Raw genomic sequence first — 22,447 nt, forward strand, 5'->3', positions numbered from 1 at the left:
TGGTCAGGCCTCCCTCGGCTGGACCACTCGGTGGTATTTTCACTTAAGTTAACACGGCCCCCCGCACGGATGCGCGCCCTTTGCGCGACGGCACACGACGACACTTCCGTCTAATAAAAGCCTAATAACGATCGATACAATCGCTCCGCCTCTTTCATACGCCGATTCGTATGTCGTAGTCGAGGGTGTGCTTTAACTTCGAGCCGAGATGCGAGGAAGAGGTGTAAAACTTCAAGGGGAGCTCGAAGAAGCGGGGCGAGAGACTTTCGCCCTTCGATCCTTTTGTACGGCCGCAACTGACACGTGCGCTCGTATACGTCGCCGCGGATCATTGACTATTACGATACTGAAAGAGAAACATTCGGGAACGGGTTGACAAGCGCCAGCTTATCCCGCGATAAGCGTATGGCGGGAGGTAAGACCTTGCCGCGAAGGTGATACCAATTCCTCGCCTGTCGGACCGCCAGTCATACGGGCTTCTGATTACGACGCGGGCCACCGGCTTGGCCCACATAGATTACGTCCTACGAGGCTCGATATCACAGGAAACACGCGTGTAATACGCGTCAACACGAGCTTAAAATAAGTGTTGTTTTCAGCTTGTTAAATATAGCTCAAATAATTTCTCACGATACGCGCGTTGCGTCATAATGATCGAAAGAAGTCAGTGTGCATTTAATTTGATGCGTGTATAGAAGCTCGATATCGCATAAAATAATTATTCCTTAATGCGTGCGTGTGTATCCTATTTAATTAATATGTAAATTACGTAAATTAATTTAAATATAAATATATATATACGTTCGTACCGAACTGATCGTAGTTAACGTAATTAGAAAATCAAAATATATAGAGCGTATCTACATGTGCGATTGCGTTGACCTGTTTAAATTATACATTCGAGATGGACCGACGGAGTTCCCCCGCGAGTAAATACGCTGTATAAGCGCGAGGAATTGTGCGTGTGTGGGGAAACGGAATGGAGGCAAGATGAAGCTTTATCAAGGCGCATTTCGACGGCGGAATGCAAAATGCATGCGACGCGAAGGAATCCGAATAAAATGCAAAGTGTGCCGACGGCGGCGCATAGAAGCCTACATCTTTACGTGAATAATAAAAAAACCCGGCGGCGGCGGCGGCGATGCGGCGGAGAAATCCGTCGACGTATGTAGTACGTAATGCGGCTGTGGCGGTGACTATCGCGGCAGTCACGATCGAGTATAAGAACGTGTCTACACGTAAAAGCTATTTTATCAGTAAGAAACAAAAAAGGAAGAGGAAAAGTACGAGAGCTCGGGTGGCTGACCCCTGAGCTCTTGTAAATCGCTTTAGCGAGGAGCTCAGCCCCGGCAGAAAAATTTCTCCATCGTTGAGATATCCTAATGCGATCCGATGATTTTTCTTTTCTCGCGATGTGACGGCGAGAGAAAGAGAGGAAGAAAATGAGAAATACCCCCGCGAAAATATCCGAAGTGCTTCGACGTTCGCGAGACGCACGGGCCGGTCGGGTCTCCTTCGATTTTTCATCGCGACGACGGAAGTTTTTCTCGCGTATATTGAAACGCGCGTATTGAAATATGTAACGAATCGTTACGTATCTCGCAAAAACCGTGCTCTCGGGAGCCGTATCCCTCGCGCCGGGTCGAACTTCCGGGCAAATCAATCCTAAATTGTTTCCCGTAGGACGATTATTCCGCCGAGAATAGTTCTTCCGGCGTTGCTGCTGGCAGGCAATGAGCGAGAGAGAGAGAGAGAGAGAGAGGAGCGAGAGCGAGGCAGCCGGCGTGCGCGAACGAATGCACGAGGCCATGTGAGGACGGATAATTGAGCCGCGCAAGAGTACGATAGCAAATTCGGCTATTGTTCCCTCGCGCGCAAAGAACTCGCACTCGGCGTATTCGTTCGTTTTTAAACGGTGCCAAAACAATGGTGAAAATCGTTCTTTTTTCTTCCGTTTATTATTCCCTCTCTTTCTTCTTTTGTTTTTGGAAAACCACATTTTTGGCCGTAATTTCGCGAAAATTTCGTGGAACACATAGCTCTTGTGTTTTTTTTTCTTTTTTTCGAAAATCGACTGCTAGTTAAAACCGTTGTTAGTTGCGGCAATTACGTCGCTAAGAGGCCCGGCCGTCCTGGCACGGTTTCCAAGCCGTGGAAGCGGAAAACAAACAATTGCTTCGGCAACTGCCTGTTTCAGTCCCTCCACCCACTTTGGCTCCGCACGAATTTACATTTTCCACCGGCGGAGTCAAAGTTTCTCGAGTAGCATACGATATATATCGACTGCTGCGGTTTTCCCAGGAGTGCGCCAGGTGCGTACCTCCGGTACCTACTTTCGGTTCGGACTCCCGACGAGACTGCGTTAATGGAAGTTTCGTGTAAGGCGTTAATCTGACGGCCCCGGACGATCCCCCCCGACGACGGGCGATACACTTTTGAGGCGGAACGACACGCCGAGGCGATAACGACCGTCAATAATTTCGCTAACGATACTTTATGTCGTCGAGCATTTGTGTCCCGCACACCTAAATCAATAATACGACGCATACGACGGTAATAACGTTTAACGGTCGTCGATTAGCACGTACGATACCGGAATATCGGCGCAATTGAAGAAGGAAAAAATACGTCTCCGGTCGCGGGAGGGGAAAAAAAACGTACAAACAGGAAACTGCCGTAATGCGTGTATGCCGTGACTCTTTACAGCCGTCGCTTTGTTTTGAGTTTTTCAAGTGGAGCGAGGCGCTCGTGGATGATTGAAATGATGAGCATTTCGGCGAAACGATGCTATCGACGCGATCACGCGAGTGTCCGATTATTTAAACGTTTCGTCGCGCATCCTTCTCGGAAAGTAACGTCACATGTCACACTTCTTTATCTGCACGCCATTTGCGAGATATTTGCTCACAATCGTTTTTCAGCTGATATATATAAGCCGATATGGTATTACGGTATATACATATGCCGAGTGCACGTATGCCGAGTCGAGTGTGTTGTTTTTGTCTGGTCTCGCGGAAAAGCATTTTTCTGCCAATCGATAGAGAGCGAAACTCCGCCTGCCTCTGCATTAATGATAACGTCGCCAGCGTTCTATCAATCATCATGACACATTGGCACATCAGCGACCGCTAAATATGGACGAAACTAGTTTATGCAAATAATACCCGACTATAGATAGAATCGACGGGTAATCCCTATCCCTCTCGCAGCCTCGTTAAATATATTCGGTTAAGGGAGGGGATCAACGTACTGTCAGCGACCTTCCGTCCTTGAACAATTAACATATAAACGAGCGACAAAACCGGAGAACCGGGCAGCTTTGTCTGCGTGTATAGCGAATCGATGTTACGTGAAGGTAATGATTGACAAGGCCATTGTAGCCCGCCGCGAAGGACTACGGAAAATGCGGGCGTCGCTGCCGACGATGCCGGCGTCCCCGCATTTTTCCAAAGGTCGCCCGTGCGATCGTTGACCGTTCTAACCGAATCTCCCGGCGTGATTGGTTTGACGGCCAAAATTTAAAACAAAGAAAACTCGGCAATTACTTGATAATTATTCGTATTCCGTTATTTTCCGTCATCTTCCGTACGCGAAAAATTAGAAATTGTTTGTACGTCGTGAAAGTACTTAATCTTACGTACGTTCAGCTGCATGATGATCTGATTGTACGCCCAATGCCACCGCTGCCTCGCCGTCATCTCCGGACGTTCCTTCAGCTGAGTGGGTACCGGCGCGACTCCGACCAACCCGAGAATATCCTCGTCGGGCGGCGGCTCCGGCGGACTTCTCGGCGGTGTGTCCATCTGAACGCTTTCATCCAACGACGCCTGCTTTATTATACTCCCTGAAATTGAGTCAGCCGATCGATTGATTAGCAAGAAAATATAAACAATATATTGTATTTCTTATTTAATTAATAATTTAATTAATAATTAACAAGATAATCTTACCGCGCGGGCTTTCGATATGCGACAACGGCGGAGTTCCTTTGTACTGATCGAGTGAGTCCTCTCGAGAGTTACGAAGCAAGGCTTCCTCACCCCGTTCGTACCTAGGAAGAAATAAAAATTCATTTACACACCGAATCGATATGTAAAAAAAAGTATATTATTTTAAATTATAATTTAGTATATATTATTTCAAATTATAATTTAAAAAATATATTATTTTAAAATATAAATTATAATTTATATATTTGCAATTTAATTTCGTACCTCGCAAGAGTCTCGTCCCGCATCTGGTAGTCACCGTTCACCGTGTTGCTCAAAACGATGTCGCTCTGATCTAACGACTCCTGATCCTTGAAGTGACCGCGTTGATAGCTCTCCGCTCTGGAAATGGGCTGCGGCGTAAAGTTATGCCCGTAATTACTACCTCGTAGATCTCTCTGCTGATACGAATCGGTCCTGGTGAGGGGCGGCTTGAATCCTTCATTGGTCGACGAGAAGGAATCCTTTCTGGTCAGTTGGGCGTACGAGTCTCTACGGCTGTAAGATTCGTCGGTGTAGTTATCCGAGACATAAGAATCGCCTCTTATGAGTTTCGGCTTCTGCGAGAGCGTTGGCTGAGAGTGCTGACTCGGATGCGACAACTGCGAATCCTTTCTGTCCTTGGGAATAATTTCCGGATAGTCCTCGTCCTCGATAATATCCTCCTGATAGGAATCCGTTCTGGCCAACGGCCGCTTCCCGTTCACGAGGTTCGTGGTGTTGTGGACCATCGCGGTGGTGGTCACGTGATTGGTCGTCACATGATTGACCATCGTCGTTGCCTGCGATTGAGCGACGCTCAGAGGAGACTCCACCAGGGTGGCGGGCGCGGGACTCGAGTCGTCACCCGCCGTCGAGTACTCGCTGTACGCCTTCTTGAGCTGGCTGCTGGCGACGGAGCTCACGGCGGTCTCGAACGAGTCCTTCAGCTCGTCGTCCCTCGACTCGAGCGAGTCCGTGTTCTGCTGGAGAAGCGGGCTGGCCTCGCGCTTGCTGCCGAGCTTCTTCCTTCTGTTCAACGCGTCCTCGTTCTCCTGAGACTGATAGAGATAGTCCGACTCGCTCGACGGATAACCGTTCGTTCTCGTCTGACCTCGCGGCGTGGTGACGGACAGCTCAGGCACTTCGCTCTGCCTCCTGTCCGCCGCCGTCACCGAGCCGTCTTTATAACGCTGCTCCTCGAAGGAGCCTTGGTACGAGTCCGGATACTCGTCGTACGACTCTTGATACTCTTGATAAGTTTCCTGATAGTTGTTTTTATACGTCGTAGGCACGTCGTTCTGTTTACTGTACGGCGTTTGATAATCTGCGAAATCTTCCTGCGGCTGCTTCGTGTAGGGCTGCTGATAATTATCCTGCGTAACAGGCACTTGATTATACGTCTCTTGATAAGTCTTCTGATAATCGGTCGACGTATTGATATTGTACTGGGAATCATACTGCTGCTGCTGCGGCTGATACTGATTGTAGGTGTTCGTGACGTTATTTTGATCGTAAGCGCTCGTCGGCACGGTGGTATCGTAACCGTCGTATTGCTCCTGATAAACGTCCTGTTGCTTGTTGTAGTCCGGCTGCTGATACTGAACGTTGTTCTGATTGAAGCCCATCTCGTGAAAATTGTCCTCGATTACCATACCGTCGGGCTTGTCGTACTGGTTCTTCGCCTGATTCGCGTACTGATGATCGTTCGCCTGGCTGGCGATCGGATATGTCGTGTCCAGATACGGTTCCTGATACGCCTGGGTGTTCTGCTGCGCGTAAGGCTGCTGCTGATACTCGTCCTTGTACGAGTTCTGCTGCGCGTACGCCGTCGTCTGCTCGTAGCTATTTTGCGTATGCTGCTCTGGATACGACTGACTGTACTGGCCGTCGACCTGCGTCGCGTAGCCGTACTGATTATCCTGATTTACCTCGGGATACCGAGTCGTGTTGGCGGTGGTGTCGGTCTGGCCGCTCGGCTGCTGGCTGTAAATGTTCTCCGTATACGTGTCCTGCGGCAGATTGTCCTGACTACGATAAGCGTAATTATAGTCCTCGTTATAATCGGATTTGTAGTAGCTCTCCTCGGAGGGCGTTCTGGTCTTTGGCAGTTGTCTGCTCGGCGTGGCGGGCAGAGAGGCGAGCTTACGGCTGATCACCACGTTGCTCGGCTTGGTCGGGGTCGGAGGTAGTTTCTTACCGGTGCCGCCCTCCTGCCGCGACATCGGACGTTGCTGCGGCTGCAAGATCTTCCGGCGACGAGTATTATATCCGCTTTACAAAGAATAACAGACAGAGAAACATTAGATATATATATAGCAGTATATATCAATTATATCATATTATGTATATTTAATATACGTATCAGGTCTCATTCTTTTAAGTTTAGTTTTTCAATTTTAATTCTTCTACTTTTTAATTTTCGATAATTATAATTGCAGTTTTACATATCTAAACGCGCTTTTCTTTGATGATAAAATTAGAATAAAAAAATTCTATAATGAAGCGTGACGTACTTATAATCGAGTTCTTCCGATTCGTAGCTACGCTGTCTGGTAACAGTGGGTCTGTAGTCCGGCCGGTGTATACCGATGCTCGAAGCCGGCCTCTGCGGAAGCGTCTTTCTGTTCCGTTTATTTTCATAGTACGTATTTGTTCCCAATAATCGTTTCCCTCCGCTGTCCCACTGCCTGTCCTCGTCGTCCTGACCGTATCTGCGAAGAGAGAAAGAGAGGACGGAGGGATTCAATTTCATCTCCGATGACTTTACTGTTTTACATTGCCGGCATTCGTTGCGGCACCGCTGCTAACTTACCTCTCATCCTGACAGACGTATCCCGTTATGGTGTCGTAGTATTCGTTATACCTAATATCCGTTTCGCATTCCGGATACGTGGCGTTCATTTTATTCACTCTACTGTCGCTGCCATATCCATCAGCGTAATACGAGTGATCGTCGTATAGAGTCATCTGTCTCTCCAGAGACGGTCTTCTGTACGGAACTGCTTAGAAAATAGGCAAAAAAAAAAGTCACATACATTCATCTTCATTTTTGACAACGCATCATAGCGAATATTCAATAAAAATTAAAAGCGAGTGGGTTTAATTAAAAATACGCAGACGCATTTAACGCATATTTTATTTATTGTTGCGTAATCGAGCGTAGGACTCCGTGTAAAATGTAAGGATAAAGGGGAAGGAAAGCAGAAGATGGGGAAAAATTTCACTGGACAATCCGCGATGCAATTAATCGGGGGTCTAGTACCTTTTCCTTTCGGTCTTCTTGTGGTAGTCGTCGTGTTGTTTGTATAATACTCAGTATCGCTATAAATTCTCGTATCATCGATCCTCGTGCCAGGATAATCATATGTGTCGCTGTACCAGCCGTCTTGGCTGAAAGCATGAGAAAACGATCAAAATTCTTTGGTCACATCAGAACGAAGGGGAGATTGAGCCGAGGATGAGATGATGATAACGGTGACTTTTTTTTATCGATCTTCTTGAATGATCAGCTGCGATTAACTAATTGCAGCATGCAAATGCCTGTGAATTGGTTCAATGCGTTGCTTGCGGATTAATATTTCCGACTTCAATGACATATGGAGTGTGTATTTCCTCCCGTTAAAATTTTCGAACTATTTTTTAAGTCGCAGAGCCATATGCAACTAAAATATAAGCCACTATCAATTAAAGGCATGAGTTTCTTATATATATATTTTTTATTGGTACATTGTTCAGGCGAAACGAGTGCTCGGCGAGTGTTGGCCTACATCGTAACAAACTGCTCGCCCGACGTAATCACTGTTGCGATCGATGTGTTTGCAATTGCATACGATTAATTGAGTGCAATGCAATCACAAGCTAACCTAGCGTTGCGATAAATGCACAATGTGGTGCCGGTCGTGATATGCATGGTAAGAACAAAACATATAATAGATGAAGTCAATAATCGCGTATGCATGAGTGAAATATGTGCTGAAAGAGGTTCGCTGAAATTCTCGCGCGGCCGCGACTCGTATCGTACCTGTCCTCGTAATCCCACGTGTGCTTCCGTCGTCTGAATCAGGCAAGAAAATAAATATAAACGATTTTCTTCCGTCGCATTAATCTCTGTGAACTTAACAAGTTAAAAGGGACTACTGCGCATGAACAGTAAACGCTCTACATATATCTTTGGTTTCGCACAAAACAGCGTCATAAATCATTACGTCATAGGAATTACTTGTTATAGCATGTTTTGGATCTAATTATTTTACTTGTCGAATACGCTAATTGGAAATTCTCGCGACCTCTCAACGCGCGTCTGCAGTATACCTGTACTCTTTGTAGTGCTTCGGTCTACTGTTGTAGAAGAGTGGCTCGGAAGACTCTGAGGGATGCTGGGACTGCAAGTACCGCTGCGAAAGACCATCCTCCGGATATGGCTCGTCGTACCTCGGACTGTGCCCCGAGCCTCCGTAACTTCCGTAATTACCAGGCGCCAGCCTTCCTCCGACGGTGACTGGAATCTGGTGACATTACTCTCTCTTAATTTATGACCGCCGTAATTAAAATATATGTCGCCGGCGGAGCGGACAAGTGGATTAGAAAAGTCAATCGTTCAAAATGACAGTCCAGAGAGTTTTGCAATTAAATAACTTGTTATATTGAAAGTTATGTCAATGTTCGTTACAGTCATTTAGTATAGCATATCTTATTTCGTTTAAGTGTCCCGCGCAAGAACTTTCCTCTCGCCGCGGTCGATCAATACCTGATGATCGTCTCTCTCGTAACTGTTTTCTCTCGATGTCTCGAGGGACCTTTGAGGTGTAGCCAGTTGGTTAGCCGCCGTACGGAACTGCGAGGCCGAGCTGTTCGCACCCTGGCCACCTACTGGATAATTCAAATCCGACGTGTAGTCAGAGTCCTCCGAGTATCCCGCTGAAAGATGGATTACAACGTATAGTGTATTGGGGGAAGATGATCGAGGGGGAAACTGGAGTAAAAGTTTTTAGAGCGACGCCCGATAATGCCCTGAGATAATATCGCATTGGGATATTGGAATCGTAGCCTCGCTTCTGCAACGTTGACGGAAATCATTTTATTTTATTCCCTCACCCCCATCCCCCCTTGTGGCTGAAGAATGTTAGGAAACAATAAGCGACACACAAAACAGAAAGAAGAAAAACGAAAGTCATACTTTGGAGCAGGCGGAAAAATGCAAATTATTTTTCGCTAAGTTCTATTTTCAGGCCTGCCTAATTAGAACACACAAATCGATAATGCACCTCGCAAAATTCACGTTTACATCAGAACAGTCGAGTTGACGCGCGGTTCCGCGTTCGTTTCCCTGAATAAAACGTAGAAGCCAATTCCAACTTCGTCGTGACAGTTTCGCAACTTCCCGCAGGCAGAATTGGTCGATATTGGTAGAATCCGGGAACTGAAGTGGTGCAATAGCAGGAAGCAAGATAAGTATAGTTAACAGCCATGCGACAAATTGATCGTTATGTAGGCATCATCTCGATTTTCTTTTTTTTTTCTTCTTTTTTTAAATCTCTCGTGTGTGTCTTAATTTCTTCCAGAAATTGGGAGACCGGTGGGAAATGCAAATTATCGTACGGAGGGTGTTATGGAACGTTTGCAAGAACATAGAACGGAAGAAAGATATATCGGCCAGACATCAACGATTTGTTTAGTATACAGAGAGATAGCTAGTCTGCTTGCTGCATGCCTTCTCATAGCTCTGTTACACGGGCTAAGGGGGTTGCTAGAAAAGGGGGTGTAACAACTGGGTGGTAAGTTACCGACGACACGTCGATAGCCGATAACACATATGAAAATGGCGTCTCGTATGCCTGTTTTCTTCCAGGGTATCGCAGGCTAACATACACCTCCTCCGTGGGTAAAGGCACGCGGCGCACGGTCGCACAATTGCAAAATAGTTGGGGACCAGCACGGAACCAAATTGATTTCTCTCGCATGGAAAAACAAGGGCGTAAAAGTTTTATGACTTACTCGGAAGTAGCGTTCAAGCGAACGACCTAGAAAGCCACGGTTTCTAAAAATACTGCAAGTATGTCAGACGACCCGACGTGTGGATGAAAGTGTCGTGTGACGTAGGCTGCAGCAAATTAGCGCTCGCGACGTATAAATATTACACCGTTATCCGCACGACAATCGATCCTCTCGCGCATCACGATTTTTTCTCCTCCGAGTCGAGACGAAAAGGAAAAAACGGAGTAGTTTTTTCAGTCGTGTCCGATAGAGCGGAGGTATCGCGGGTAGTAGCGCGCGCGTCGCGAATAGGATTCGTAATATAAGGAGTGGAAGATACGCGCGGAATAAAGCTGGAATCGAAATAGTCCGATATCTATATTTTTATTTTAATACGCTGACTCTATTACGGAGATCAATAACGCGATCGCTTGCTTTCTCAGTTAACATCGGGAGACGTATATATGTTTTTTTCATTTACTCGGATTTCGTCGCGAATCAAATTTCCACGAAGGAAAGAGGAATCGGTCCTCAGGTATCCTCCGCGCGAGCAAACGTGCCGGGTCAGAGACGAAATTCGATCGGGGGACGAATTTCTTACCGCGCCCCGTAAACAGTGCGATTCGCGAATAAAAATATCAGCCATCTAAACTTGTTGTAACTTGACGGTACTTACAGTGGCCTATATTGTACAATATCTGCCTTCGTGCCTGTTCGGCCCGCGCCTCCTGGTCCATCATGTTGTTCAGCATTTCCAGCTTCCTCTGCAGATCGGCCGCATCCGTGTTCTCGGCGTCTTTCGAAAAGATAGATATCGATGGGGAAAACAGTTAATCGCGAGTTCTCGAATAATCGTGACGTCTTCAAACGATCTGTCATCCTACGTTTACTTAGATACGTATCTTAGTTTTTCTCTCGTAAAAAATAAAGGTTGACTAATTAACTGAATGCCACCTATGTCGTGTGTGTCTACAACAAATGTTACCACTATTTACCTATATCTAACGAGCTCGCGACTAAAACAGCTACCAAGAACTTTGATAAAATATTGTTTGTAGTCCCGTACGTAATCATTGCATATTCTTGCATATTTTTTTCTAATTTAACTGACATAAAACGTATCCGTTTTGTGCCGTACTCGGGTGTATATACATTGCTCGAAAATTGCGTAAATCTCAGTAAGTGGTCTAGAAAGAGCAATCTACCTCGCCAGATTACTCTGTATAAATAATATCAACTCTCAAAGTTATCGCTTTCCTCTTTCCTCCCCTCCCCCTCCCTCGTTCCCTCTCTCTCTCTCTCTTTCCGCGCTCAATCATAATTACATATTGAACCAACAAACTCCCGAGGAGGGTTTGCAAACTTTATCAAACTACGACAACGCGCGACTCGCCGCTTCCGGAGAGCTCAGTCCGATTTATTACGAGGACTATCTCGCGAGCTACTCCATTCCAGCCAACAGTTCTGCTACTCCGACGGCGTTGGAAAATACACCTCCCCCCCCCGACCCTTCGGTGGAAAGAAAAGGCCGAACATCCCTCGGCGTTTACTCCACGCGCGCGTTGACTACATCAGTTTCTCGTGCCCGCCATCGCGCCATCCATCCTATCCCTAAGGACAGTCAGCTACTTAACTAACACTTCGATCGCCTATTTAGACATGGTAGACGTCTCGATGAAAGTACCATCGCTGATCTCACTCCAAAATGGAGCACGTTTCAGCTGCATAAAATATCCTTCATGTTTTTCTCGTAGGATTAATTTAATTTTCGCAATTTTTTATCACCGTACAACACAAGTAAGAAAATGACCAGCTTGATCATTACGGGCTGCCTTTTCTTCGCTTGAGAAATAATCGGATGCCGCAACAACGTGATCTTAGCACACACACATTTTGCGTTCTCGTTCTTCTTTGCGGAGTGTGTATCTTGTGGCGGCTCTTTTGCGTGTAATTTCTGCTAAATCTTTGATACGTACAGCTCGCCGCAACGTGTCACACGGAGCACGATTCCCAGCGTCTCGTATCTCGTCCACTCCTCCTGGATGCAATTAAAAAAAGGGTCAAGCCCTGGAGAAGAGCGGGTCATCTCCGCGAGCGCCGTCCACCTTCCTTTGAGAACCGCCAGCCGCTGCCGCGCGGCGCCAAGTTTCAGTCCTACCTCAATCTCGGCGGCACGGTGTGTCTCCACCCCTTTCGGTGACCCCTCGTTAGCCGCCCTGCAACTGCAGCCGGCGGCTCTCTCTTGCTCTCTCTCTCTCTCTCTCTCTTTCTCTCTCTCTCGTCCGCCTTGCGCGCCGACTCCGTCGTCGTCTCCTCGCGGCGAAAAAATATGAGGAAAAAATATGAGGGGAAAAAGGAAACACATCCAGCTGAGTGCTGGTGGTAACGCGAGAATTGGAAAATGGTATCTTGACACACGTCCTCTCGCCGCGTCCTCCTGCCGGACGGGCGGGATATAAATGCAATGCCGTAACTGCAGGCGTCGGTAATGGCGTAACAGTAACAGCTGGCCGCCCGTATATTGACAAACTTTTAGCGACAACTGTGACGCCACGTTCATCGCGAAAGCGCGGTCTCTTCCTCGCTCCGAAAGTGCTCTCCCTCTATTTCTGCTCCGCTCCGCTATTTTCCCCGTTCCTCCGAGTGTCAGACACGTCACTCACCTACGGGATGGCTAAATTAAGGGCATCGATATCGCGGCCGAATATAATCGGGGATGAGTTCACGTGCTGTATATAGTCCGTGATATACAGAACGTCTTTCGTATCTGTTCTTTGCCCCTTTCATTATTTTACATTATCCGCTAAATTGGTATTTTGATATATGCATTATTTTGTTCATTTCAATTGTAAGATACGATATAAATTCGCGTGTTTTCCTTCGATCCATCTTACTATTCTGTGCACAATTATGGCAGAGCCACAACCTTCCGGAACAAGAAACCGGACCGTACCTCTCGGCGGGTTTCCTCAAAGAAACGAAATAAATTTCACACAATAGAGAGCGCCGAAACCGTGGTTTCCACCCTCTCCGTGTTCTCTCGCCGCTTGAAGGAATTATACCACGTTACCGTGCTTCTCAAGCACGGTTCTATTGATTCTTTTGCGACTCGAAAGAATCGCTTCAGCTGACTTCGAATGGGCGTTTGACGTCCCTCTGGTGAAACCAATTGAGAAGGATTTTTCACGTCAATATAAAACGTCTCGAGAAATACTCGAAATCTTCTCAGACATCTCATCGTCATTATCATACAATTACGTAGGAAGTTTGTGCGATAAAAGAACGTATTTATATGCAATTTATAGCTTCGATTCAATTTTAGCATTTTCTTATTGAATTGACGCACCATTGGATTAATATTAAATGTGGAATATTTATTATATTAATCTTATTTCTATTATAACAGAATGAAATCCATTATATTGCCATCATAAAAGTTTCTAGATAATTAAATATCCAATATCGTTTCATCCTTATCTTAGAGCAGCGGATTGCCTAGAATAGCGCGAAAAGTGAACCCGTGTATTTCGTTCTAAATGGGTCGCCTTATATACCGACAAGCGACACAGGTGACGATTTACTGCCGAGTTAAATCTCCGGAAGGTTGTCTTCGTTCTACTCATCGTCCCTCGTCGCTTTTATCTCTAACCTCGTATATCCGGTTTGCCTCTTCGTACTCGGCCACATACATGGCTGAACGGAAGCGTATAATTGGTTCATTTTAAATAATACGAAATAAATAGTTGTCTTTCAGAGTGTCAGCCTAATATGCATATATTTTTACACACACAAATGCAACAGATTTATTTCTCGCTGAAATGACGTTTTTCGCGATTTTTCACGACAGCTACGAAAATATTTAATTGTAAACGACAATTAAATGATTAATCGTAATATCAAATAAAACGAAGAAACGTTCCAGCTTTGCGAAACGATCGTTTTGTAAATGTAATAACTGGCGCGCGGTTCAATATTTCATTAATACCGTTTTAAATCCGCATATTAATCCGGCCAACAGTTTGCGCGATGGTCGAAAAATATCCTATTTATTTGTTGTATGTTGTACACAACTATTGGCTGTTATTTGTCGTACATTTTGAATGTCTAGATTTTGCCGTGGGTAGAAAAAAATGGGAGATATCGGATCGTACGTTTTGCACATTGAACATTACAAAGCAAAATACATATTGACAAAAATTATTGCGCATCATAAACGCACATTAAACGTTACAAAGTGATACTTTAACAAGGATTGCTGCGCTACACGCATCAGGAACAACGACGAAGAAGAGAACTCCTTCTTCGGATATAACGCATTCGAGCAATGTATACGTCCGTATACGTTTTTAAATGTTAAAGAGAGATTTATTATATTTCAGCCGTAATAATCCGTTTGCACATCGCCGTATATTTAAAGGAAAATTGTCGGTATAATGGTATCGAATATCTATGCATTGTAGTCGACCTGGCGCGTCGCGCAGAAAGAATCTTTGAGTGGTAACTGAATAAACGAACAACTTATCTCGACGTTCTTTCAAAGTGCATCTCTCTCTTTCTCTCTCTTTCTCGAAATGTACATATACCACGTGAATGTCTTTCATTGTACGCGAGAACGGTCGCGGAGAAAAAGAATAGGTATATATATATACACACTCCACGATGCTTGCTCATGCTTGAATAAGATTGAAACTATGTATATAAAAGGGCTCTCCCGTCATATCGCATCCCGAATGAAATCGTACGTAACGACGGACAGTGTACTAACCACTAATATCGGTATTGCCTTCTCCCATCTCGTGGCTCGTGTGTTTGCGATTCTGACGTTAACGTTATAACATAGCAATGCCACACAGCACAATTCCCGTGTAACTAATTACAAGATACAGGTATATAATAGTTATGTAAGGCAGATAGACAGACGGTATAGAGAGAGAGACGGAGATAGGCGGAAAAATAGGGGAGGGGGGAGAAACAAGTGTTCTACGAACAGTCGTTAATTACAGTGTCGCAGCCATAGCTTAATGTATCTGCAGGTACCCTCTCTTTCATGTTTCGATACTTGAAAGAACAACACATATCGTACAGAACAGAATCACTGTGATCTCTTTCTCTTTCTTATCTTTATTCATTCGAAATCACTCTCTCCCTGCCCCCAATTGTGCTATCGCCGCGCCACTGCGTGCACGTGCGACGGTGCTCCGGGAATAAGTGTATACGTCTGTGTGTGTGTGTGTGTATGTGTGTGCGCTCACAAACGAAAAACAAAAAGAAGTTGTACCTGAAGAGAGAAAGTCTCTTTTGTCTTCAGTCGATTCAAGTTAATATCGACCAATTGAACGAATGCAATGCGCAAAAATGCAGCGCCTGAGAGCGAGGCGCGCCTCGAGGGAGGGAGCGCGCTCAATTTTATTGCATCGCATAATCGCGTCGCAAAGCTCATTATTTTTCCGTGACGTGAGAGAGAGTCATCTTTAATGGAAGCGAAACATTTAAGCTGCACGAATGCAAAAGTGACAATAAATTCGCACAGACGGAACAGTCGTGGGCGTGCTCCGCAATAATATTTCTTCCGAGCGTGTAATAAATATCTGACGCCTGTCTCCTTCCCAATTAAGTAATTAAACAGTTATGCAACTTTCTTCAGGCTCTCCACCCGGTTATAAACGAGTTATGTACTCGTATGCTGAAATAATGCAGTTATAACCGTCATAATATCCATCAGTGCGTACAACAAAGCTAATTAAAATGATATTAGACTGACGCAAAACAGGGAAACAGAAGCTGGCAAATAATTGATCAAATAATGAGAAGAGAACGGATATTTCAACGGGTAAATATTTGAGGACATAATAATTCAAACAAATGATCGTTTTCGGAGTTCAAATTGAAAATGAATGTTTATGAAATAAACGTAACGATTAAAACTCATTCGGAGACTCGTCGTCGTCCGCGACTTCGCCGGAGCGAACGCGTTTTTGTCGCGCGATTTTTTTCCATCTGCTTCTTCTCTGTTAATGCCAACAAATTTTTCACTACGTGTGCGTCACTCATAAACACAGTGCTCAGTTTTCCAAAGGCACGTAACGTTCGGTGACTGCTTCTCATCGACCCCTCTGGACATTCAATTTGAAAGAAATTCGTCGCGATAGAAAATGATTTTATCTCATTTGCAACAATATTACCATGGACAGTAGCGTGCGGCCGGTATATTTTCATTTTCCCCGGTAAAAACGGAATAACAATAGCGCGCCGGACGAGAGCAATCAAAGAGAATAACGCCGTGAAAGCAGAAACATCGAACATCCTACCTCTTTTCGCTAAACTCACACATGACAGATTCACACGCAGTGATGGTGATGGTGAAGAGGGAATCATTCAAGGGGATGGTGATGCTGTGCTTGTTTTACGGCGTTGTGTTTCTCGATCGCCCGATGACGCGCGGAAACGAGAGCGGGATGGATGGATGAACCGGACGTATGTACATTGATACGCGGAAAAGGTATTCGAAGAACGGTGAAGAATTAAATTACGAAAAACGCGTCTCGCGCGTCACATCGTTGGGTTTTTCCCCGATGACGTGGCGTGTCGTCGGAGAGGGAAAAGGGGGAGAGGGGAAGGGGTGAAAGGCTCTTGTGTTAGTAGGTTTCCAGTAACACGGCCGCGCGCGTCGCCGCAACGTCGTAATTAAAGCCGGTTAATCAGGTACAAAATCGTATCAAAGCCCATCGTTAACGACTGGAACAGCTTCTAGTCGCGTGACCACCGCCCACTCGGAGGGTACACCCCCGCCTACCCCTCGCACGACACACGCACGTGGTGGGTACCGTACACGAAACCTCGAAAGCAACTGCACTTAAGTTAATGAAACAAGCATACGTGCAGGCTCTGACGGCGCGGACAAAAAATATCCGGCGCGATATGCACAGATAAAACTTGGAATGGGCTCCCCCCTTCCCCCTCGTAAATGCCTCTTTCGGCGGAGAACGCGGCGAGGCCTACTTCGCACCTCCTCGTGAGAACCGAGCCTTCTCGCGGCGCGCGTAATTATTGCAACACCCGCGCGTCATTACTCGGCCGACTCGAGCGCATTGAAAAAAAAACTGACGAGTGGAGAAAGATAAGCCGTGGAATTCGGGAAAGAGAGTGAGAGAGATTTCTGGTGCAGTGACTGACGAGCAAGAAGGGGTTCGTTAATGCTACATAATTGCGTACAAATGAAACAAATAATATTCATCGCGGATCGTGGACACGCGTGCCGATGATCGTCAATGATTTCAGACAATTTGTTCAATGGCCCCGAGAATGGTCCTTCGTCTCTGAACAACAGAAAAGAGCGGCACAATAAATTGTTTTTTTTACACGCGAAATACATCTTGGCATCCTTGGCAACGTTAGAAGATTACCGAGAACGATTTCTCTCTCTTTCTCGAGATAATAAAGCTTAGTATTGAAAATTTCTCTTCGAGCGATCACTCATCTCGGTCATCCCGAGGAGTTGCCACGCTAATTGTAATTAACTGCTTTAATCGAGAGATCGTTAAAGGGGCTCGTTAAATTTTACGGCGGAAGAAACGCGCGGGGAAAAGAGAGAGAGAAAGAGAGAGAGATGGACATGCGAATCCACGATCGGCGAGAGTCGTTACGTTACATCGGGCACTCGGATGCAGGGTCGGTGAAGTCGAAACGATAAAGCGAAAAATAGAGATCTCGCGATCAAGGACGATCCTGCGATCAAGGGATCTCCTGGACGAGGGTACCTGAGCCACACATGGGCCGGGCTGCTCGCAACTGCATTGCTGTTTTGCTCGTTAGCAGGGCTTTCCATCCAGTTCGTTGTACGCGCTTTCCTGATTGGTCAGACACTGATCAGACGGAAGATTGTGGATGTGCATGATTCGAGTGGCGATCATGTCCATCGTTTTGCGCTCTTCATCGCGTGATACATCTCGCGCGATTGCGATTGTCCAAAAAAGTGCGAGTTTCGTGTCTCGTGATTTGTAATCTTCGCCGTTTGTGTGAAAGAAAAATAATGCATGTACGAGAACATACTTTGCGATTTCTTCGAGCAATTTCATGAAGAGATTGTATACTTAGCCGCTATTATGCAAAGTACACTCCAGTACTTTCCCGATACTTTCTTTCATCCGCAGATTTTATTCGTTAATTTGCACTTGTGGAAACATCATCGAGCATCTGCTTCACATTTTGATATTCAACACCGGCTATTATGATAAATTAAATTCTTAAATTAATTTCACAAAAATTTCTATTTCCAATTAAATAAAAAATGATCTTTTATTGTACTAATAAAATATCAACCGTAAATTGATGAAAGAATTTCGTGGGTAAAAAGAAAAGCGGGGGCACTTAGGGCTCCATGTGCTCGATAGAAGTATCGTAAAGTAATCAATGAGGAGGAAAAATCATATCGAAAAGACGCAAAAGGTTCTGACAGTGCGCAAGACCAATATTTTTCTTTCGTACCTTTCTCCCGTTGAATTGTAGCAATAGATATGGCAATTTTCCTTTCGGTAAAAGCTTAGAGACAAGTAAAAACCGCGAAATTTATTTGACCAATACCTGTTATATGCCAATTCCACGTGTCAAAATATAGAGGCGGAGAAAAGTAAAGGGAAATTATGCCGAAAGTCTCTCGATAAGAATCTCGCGCAGTCGACGTAAATACGACGTTAATTTTGTTAGTAACTGACTGATTATCTGCAATTTTCGAAGAAATTGTGTTATCAACTTTCGACATTTTAAGTCAGCGAAATTGTAGTGCACGAGTTCGAAATTCGCTTACCGCTTCTCGATAAAGGGTTACCTTTCTCTCGAATAAACTTTAATTACAATTCCAGCTCCGCGTCTCTCTTTGCGAAAATCTTAATTTTTCTTTAAGCCGCTTCTCTTCCCTCCTGTCTTGTACTACATGACAAGCTAAAAGAACATTTCTCTCTTTCTTCTCTTTACGCTCCCTCGCAGAAGAAAGTCAATGATAAAAAGTATTACACGGTAAAAATCCATTAAATGGTGCGCAGTTGGCGCGGATCGAAAACCGGAAGCGGCAGTGGCGGCGATGGCGGCGGTGATGGGGCAAACGAGAAAGTGCAGAGCGGAAAAAGAAATGGCGTGAGAGAAAGGTAGCTCGCGCGCGGATCCGTACGCGGCGAAAACATCAGCACGTATACATAAAGGGGGAAAGGTTCGTTGTAAAGTGGCCTCGTTTTCCCTCATTTCGCAACACGGTCAAATCGTGCATCGCGTGGTGAAAAATAATTTATGCGTTTAATGGAACGCGGAACGTTTCGTACTCGAACGATCGTCGGGGTGAAAGAGGGGAGGAAGGGAAGGAGAAAGAGAGCGAGGGTCGAGATGGCGTTGAGAAAAGACTCGCGCACTCACGACGACGCGACGCGACGTTAGATTCCAGATCGAGATATTATTACGTGAGAACTCGCTTCGACCGCTCGCGAAATAAATTCCTGAAAAATTTGCATACGGATTAAGCCGCGCGCGCCCCTATCGCGCGCGCTATCGGTCCCGGCTTTATCCGGGCGAATCGTATTAAAAATGTCAAGTGCTTTCGTGCCCCCGTATAAATTCAACCGGATTCGGAAACGCGCCCGAGCGAATCGTAACGTACGATTAGCCCCCTTTTCGCAGACCTTTTCGCCCGCGGAAAGGTCGATAGCGTATCGATCCGCGCGGGCATGTCGACGACCGGGCACTAGGTGAAAGCACGTCAATCCCGGTTAAAGGCCCGCACGCGGTAATTGCATGAACCCTCGTGGTCCTGCGGAAACAGCGGGATTAATGAAAGGTACCGCGCGTATAGCTGATAACGCGGTATGTACGCCAAACCCCGCCGAAAAAGTTGTATAATACTTGTTGCTGTACCACGAGGTAGATACGTCGAAAACTCGGTAAATTACAGGTCGCCGCGTATATCGATATCCGAAGGGACCTCGAGTCGAGTACGAGACCTTGGCAGTGCTCGCCGAGGCGAGAAACGAATCGGGGAAGAGATCAACGAGAGAAGAGGAGAACCGGCAAGCTTAAAGAAATTCGCCCGCTTATGACATCAAAACTTTGTCACGCCAAACTTACTTCGCGTCGTGCCTCTTTCTCATCGCGTGAGTTCTACTGAGAATTTTTAAGCTTGTTAGATTTCAGATTAGGCGAGTTCGATTGGACGCACTCTAGCGCATATTAAAGCCGTTGTACACTGATCTAATCTGAATGTAAAAATCTCGAGAATGATAAAATGCTCAATATATATTTTATAATTTATCGTATAGTACAATAAAGTATGTTCAGGATTTTACGATTGTTTTATATTAAATACCCATCTTCATGATTGTTGATTTATGTACAGTCGTGGACATATCGGTTGCGACACTTTTTTTTAATCAGTTTCAAAACGCACTAATATTTTGCAAATGCGAACCACGATTGGTGTTATAGTGTTTCCTAGACTAAAAATATAGTATATCGTGGTACGCATTTGCAAAATATTAGATGTCTATAAAATATATATCATGTATATTAAATATATATTAAAAACCTATAAAAAAAAGTGTCGCAACCAATCCGTCCACGACTGTACAACGGTTTTTATGTGCAGCAGTGCGCACTAGTGCGTCCAACTGAATCCCGCTATAAGAAACACGGTCGGGGCTAACGATTTTAGATTCCACTCGCGGCAGGAAGAAACACTCGGAATTTCGAGAGGGCAACTTCGCAGCCCCTTTCATTTGCTCGGAAATCCCTCCGTATACTACGAGAACCCCATGTGCCGTTTCTCGGTTACCCTTTTATCGCGCGGAATTGCAGACATCGGAACAATTCGCAGGACACATAACTGCGTAGGGAGAGCGACGAGCGAAGGCGGAATGTGCGCGAGTGCTGAGCGGATTCGACAAGTTCGCAGACGTACTCAATTAAAAGTTCGTCCTGTCGCTCGCTCGATGAGAAGAAGCTCGACGGCTCTCTCACCGATGATGGCTTCGCGTCACTTCTTTTTTCTCTCCCTCTCACCGTCGCGGATTCAACACGTTGCGATCTTGTCGAGTGACGCGGAAAGAACGAAACGCTTGGTGTAATTTCGTACTTCGTTATCGCCGCGATTCCGTCCGCGCAACGCTCGAAATTTCGCTGATCGTGCCATCTTACAGCCTCTCGACTATCCCTTGACCTTAACCCGCGCAATTCTTTTCGTCTATCTACCTCTTTCAGATCTCAGATGACGCCGTTTAAAATTCGCTGGTTGTGAAATTGGAATTGCGATCCGAGCTTTCCTTTCGCGAGCGCACTTTTGGCAATCGCATCGCGCTCAGTGAATACCACGCGGCAAAGAACGAACTGCCACTTTTTTTCTGGCAGGATTTCTCTTAATCTTGCGTACAGAAATCGTATGTGGCGCGATCAGAACGCAGTCATGCTGGCGTTCGAAGGGGACGATCAAGGAGCGAACGGGCGAACGGCCGGATCGGGAGATGCGACGGCGCGAATCGATCGCATAGATAGAACGTCGAAACTGACAAATTACTACGCGAGGATTTGCATGAATATTCCTCGCCGGCAACTGTCGCAGGTCGGGATCTTCTGCTCGCCCTGACATGATGTGACACCGATATACGTCAAACGTATTCCCATATCTCCGTATATATATATGTATATATGTACGATTACATACGTCAGCCATGCGATTCTCATCATCTACCGTAATCTAGCGGGATCGTGTCGTCACTTACCATACGGCAGCTCCAGCCGGCAGTCGATCAGAAGCGAGTGGCCCGTCGGTTTCTTCGTGCCGACGATGTCGTTGCCCCTCTGCTCCAGCTCCAGGCCGAGGCTGACCCACTGACCGGTAGTTTCCTAAAAAAAAAAATCGAAAATGCCCTCCTTTGAAACATGAAAAGGCACTTTTTTTCCGGCCAGTCTGTTAAACCCGGTAAAGCCCCACGGTACGTCGCGGTTACTGCGCTATACGCGCGGTCCGTAATTCCTCATTACTAAAAGTTAAAATCGTTACGGCGACATCCGCGTATCTCCCAGTCGCGGAAACGCCGCGGTATCTTCAACGTACGTGCATAAAATAATGAATTAATTAATACCGGCCATTAGTCACGGTACCTTCAACGGTATATTCGTTGCCGGCGGCGACGGCGGCGGCGGCGGAGCGCGAGAAATAATTCACTCGAAACAATCTCTCTCTCGTATTCCGGCCGCGTCCGGTGCGCAACCCCCGAGAGCAGGTGCGATTATTAGATACGAGTGCCGTCGCGTAATTTATGTAATTGTCGAAGCCGGTATTCTTTCCACGAAATTAGTCTATAAGCGCGGATGCGATATTGCGCCATTGCGGAGATGACGTACCTAACGGACGTGCACGTGCACTTTATGCGCCGCGCCGGCACCCGAGGACGGTTTGAAAGGGAGGAAAAAGAAGCGTATTCAATACTCTCAACTTCACTTTTCCATTTCGCGAGGCGAGTGTTCGG

The 22,447-nt window shown here is 45.9% G+C and overlaps 1 protein-coding gene across 1 annotated transcript in view; it reads right to left on the minus strand.

The window, feature by feature from the left end:
* LOC105450423 overlaps positions 1 to 22,447 on the minus strand; it is a 55,282-nt gene that overhangs the window by 6,606 nt on the left and 26,229 nt on the right. The window contains exons 5-15 of the mRNA XM_011690244.1: positions 21,698 to 21,821; positions 10,621 to 10,740; positions 8,719 to 8,888; positions 8,283 to 8,476; positions 7,993 to 8,025; positions 7,234 to 7,361; positions 6,784 to 6,973; positions 6,485 to 6,682; positions 4,215 to 6,242; positions 3,951 to 4,051; positions 3,642 to 3,844 (exon numbers count right to left, since the gene is read on the minus strand). Coding sequence (XP_011688546.1) covers positions 3,642 to 3,844; positions 3,951 to 4,051; positions 4,215 to 6,242; positions 6,485 to 6,682; positions 6,784 to 6,973; positions 7,234 to 7,361; positions 7,993 to 8,025; positions 8,283 to 8,476; positions 8,719 to 8,888; positions 10,621 to 10,740; positions 21,698 to 21,821 — 3,489 coding nt within the window. The remainder of the gene's footprint in view (positions 1 to 3,641; positions 3,845 to 3,950; positions 4,052 to 4,214; positions 6,243 to 6,484; positions 6,683 to 6,783; positions 6,974 to 7,233; positions 7,362 to 7,992; positions 8,026 to 8,282; positions 8,477 to 8,718; positions 8,889 to 10,620; positions 10,741 to 21,697; positions 21,822 to 22,447) is intronic.

Source organism: Wasmannia auropunctata, unplaced genomic scaffold (assembly GCF_000956235.1).
Source record: "Wasmannia auropunctata unplaced genomic scaffold, wasmannia.A_1.0 LD336061.1, whole genome shotgun sequence".
NCBI classification, from domain to species: domain Eukaryota; kingdom Metazoa; phylum Arthropoda; class Insecta; order Hymenoptera; family Formicidae; genus Wasmannia; species Wasmannia auropunctata.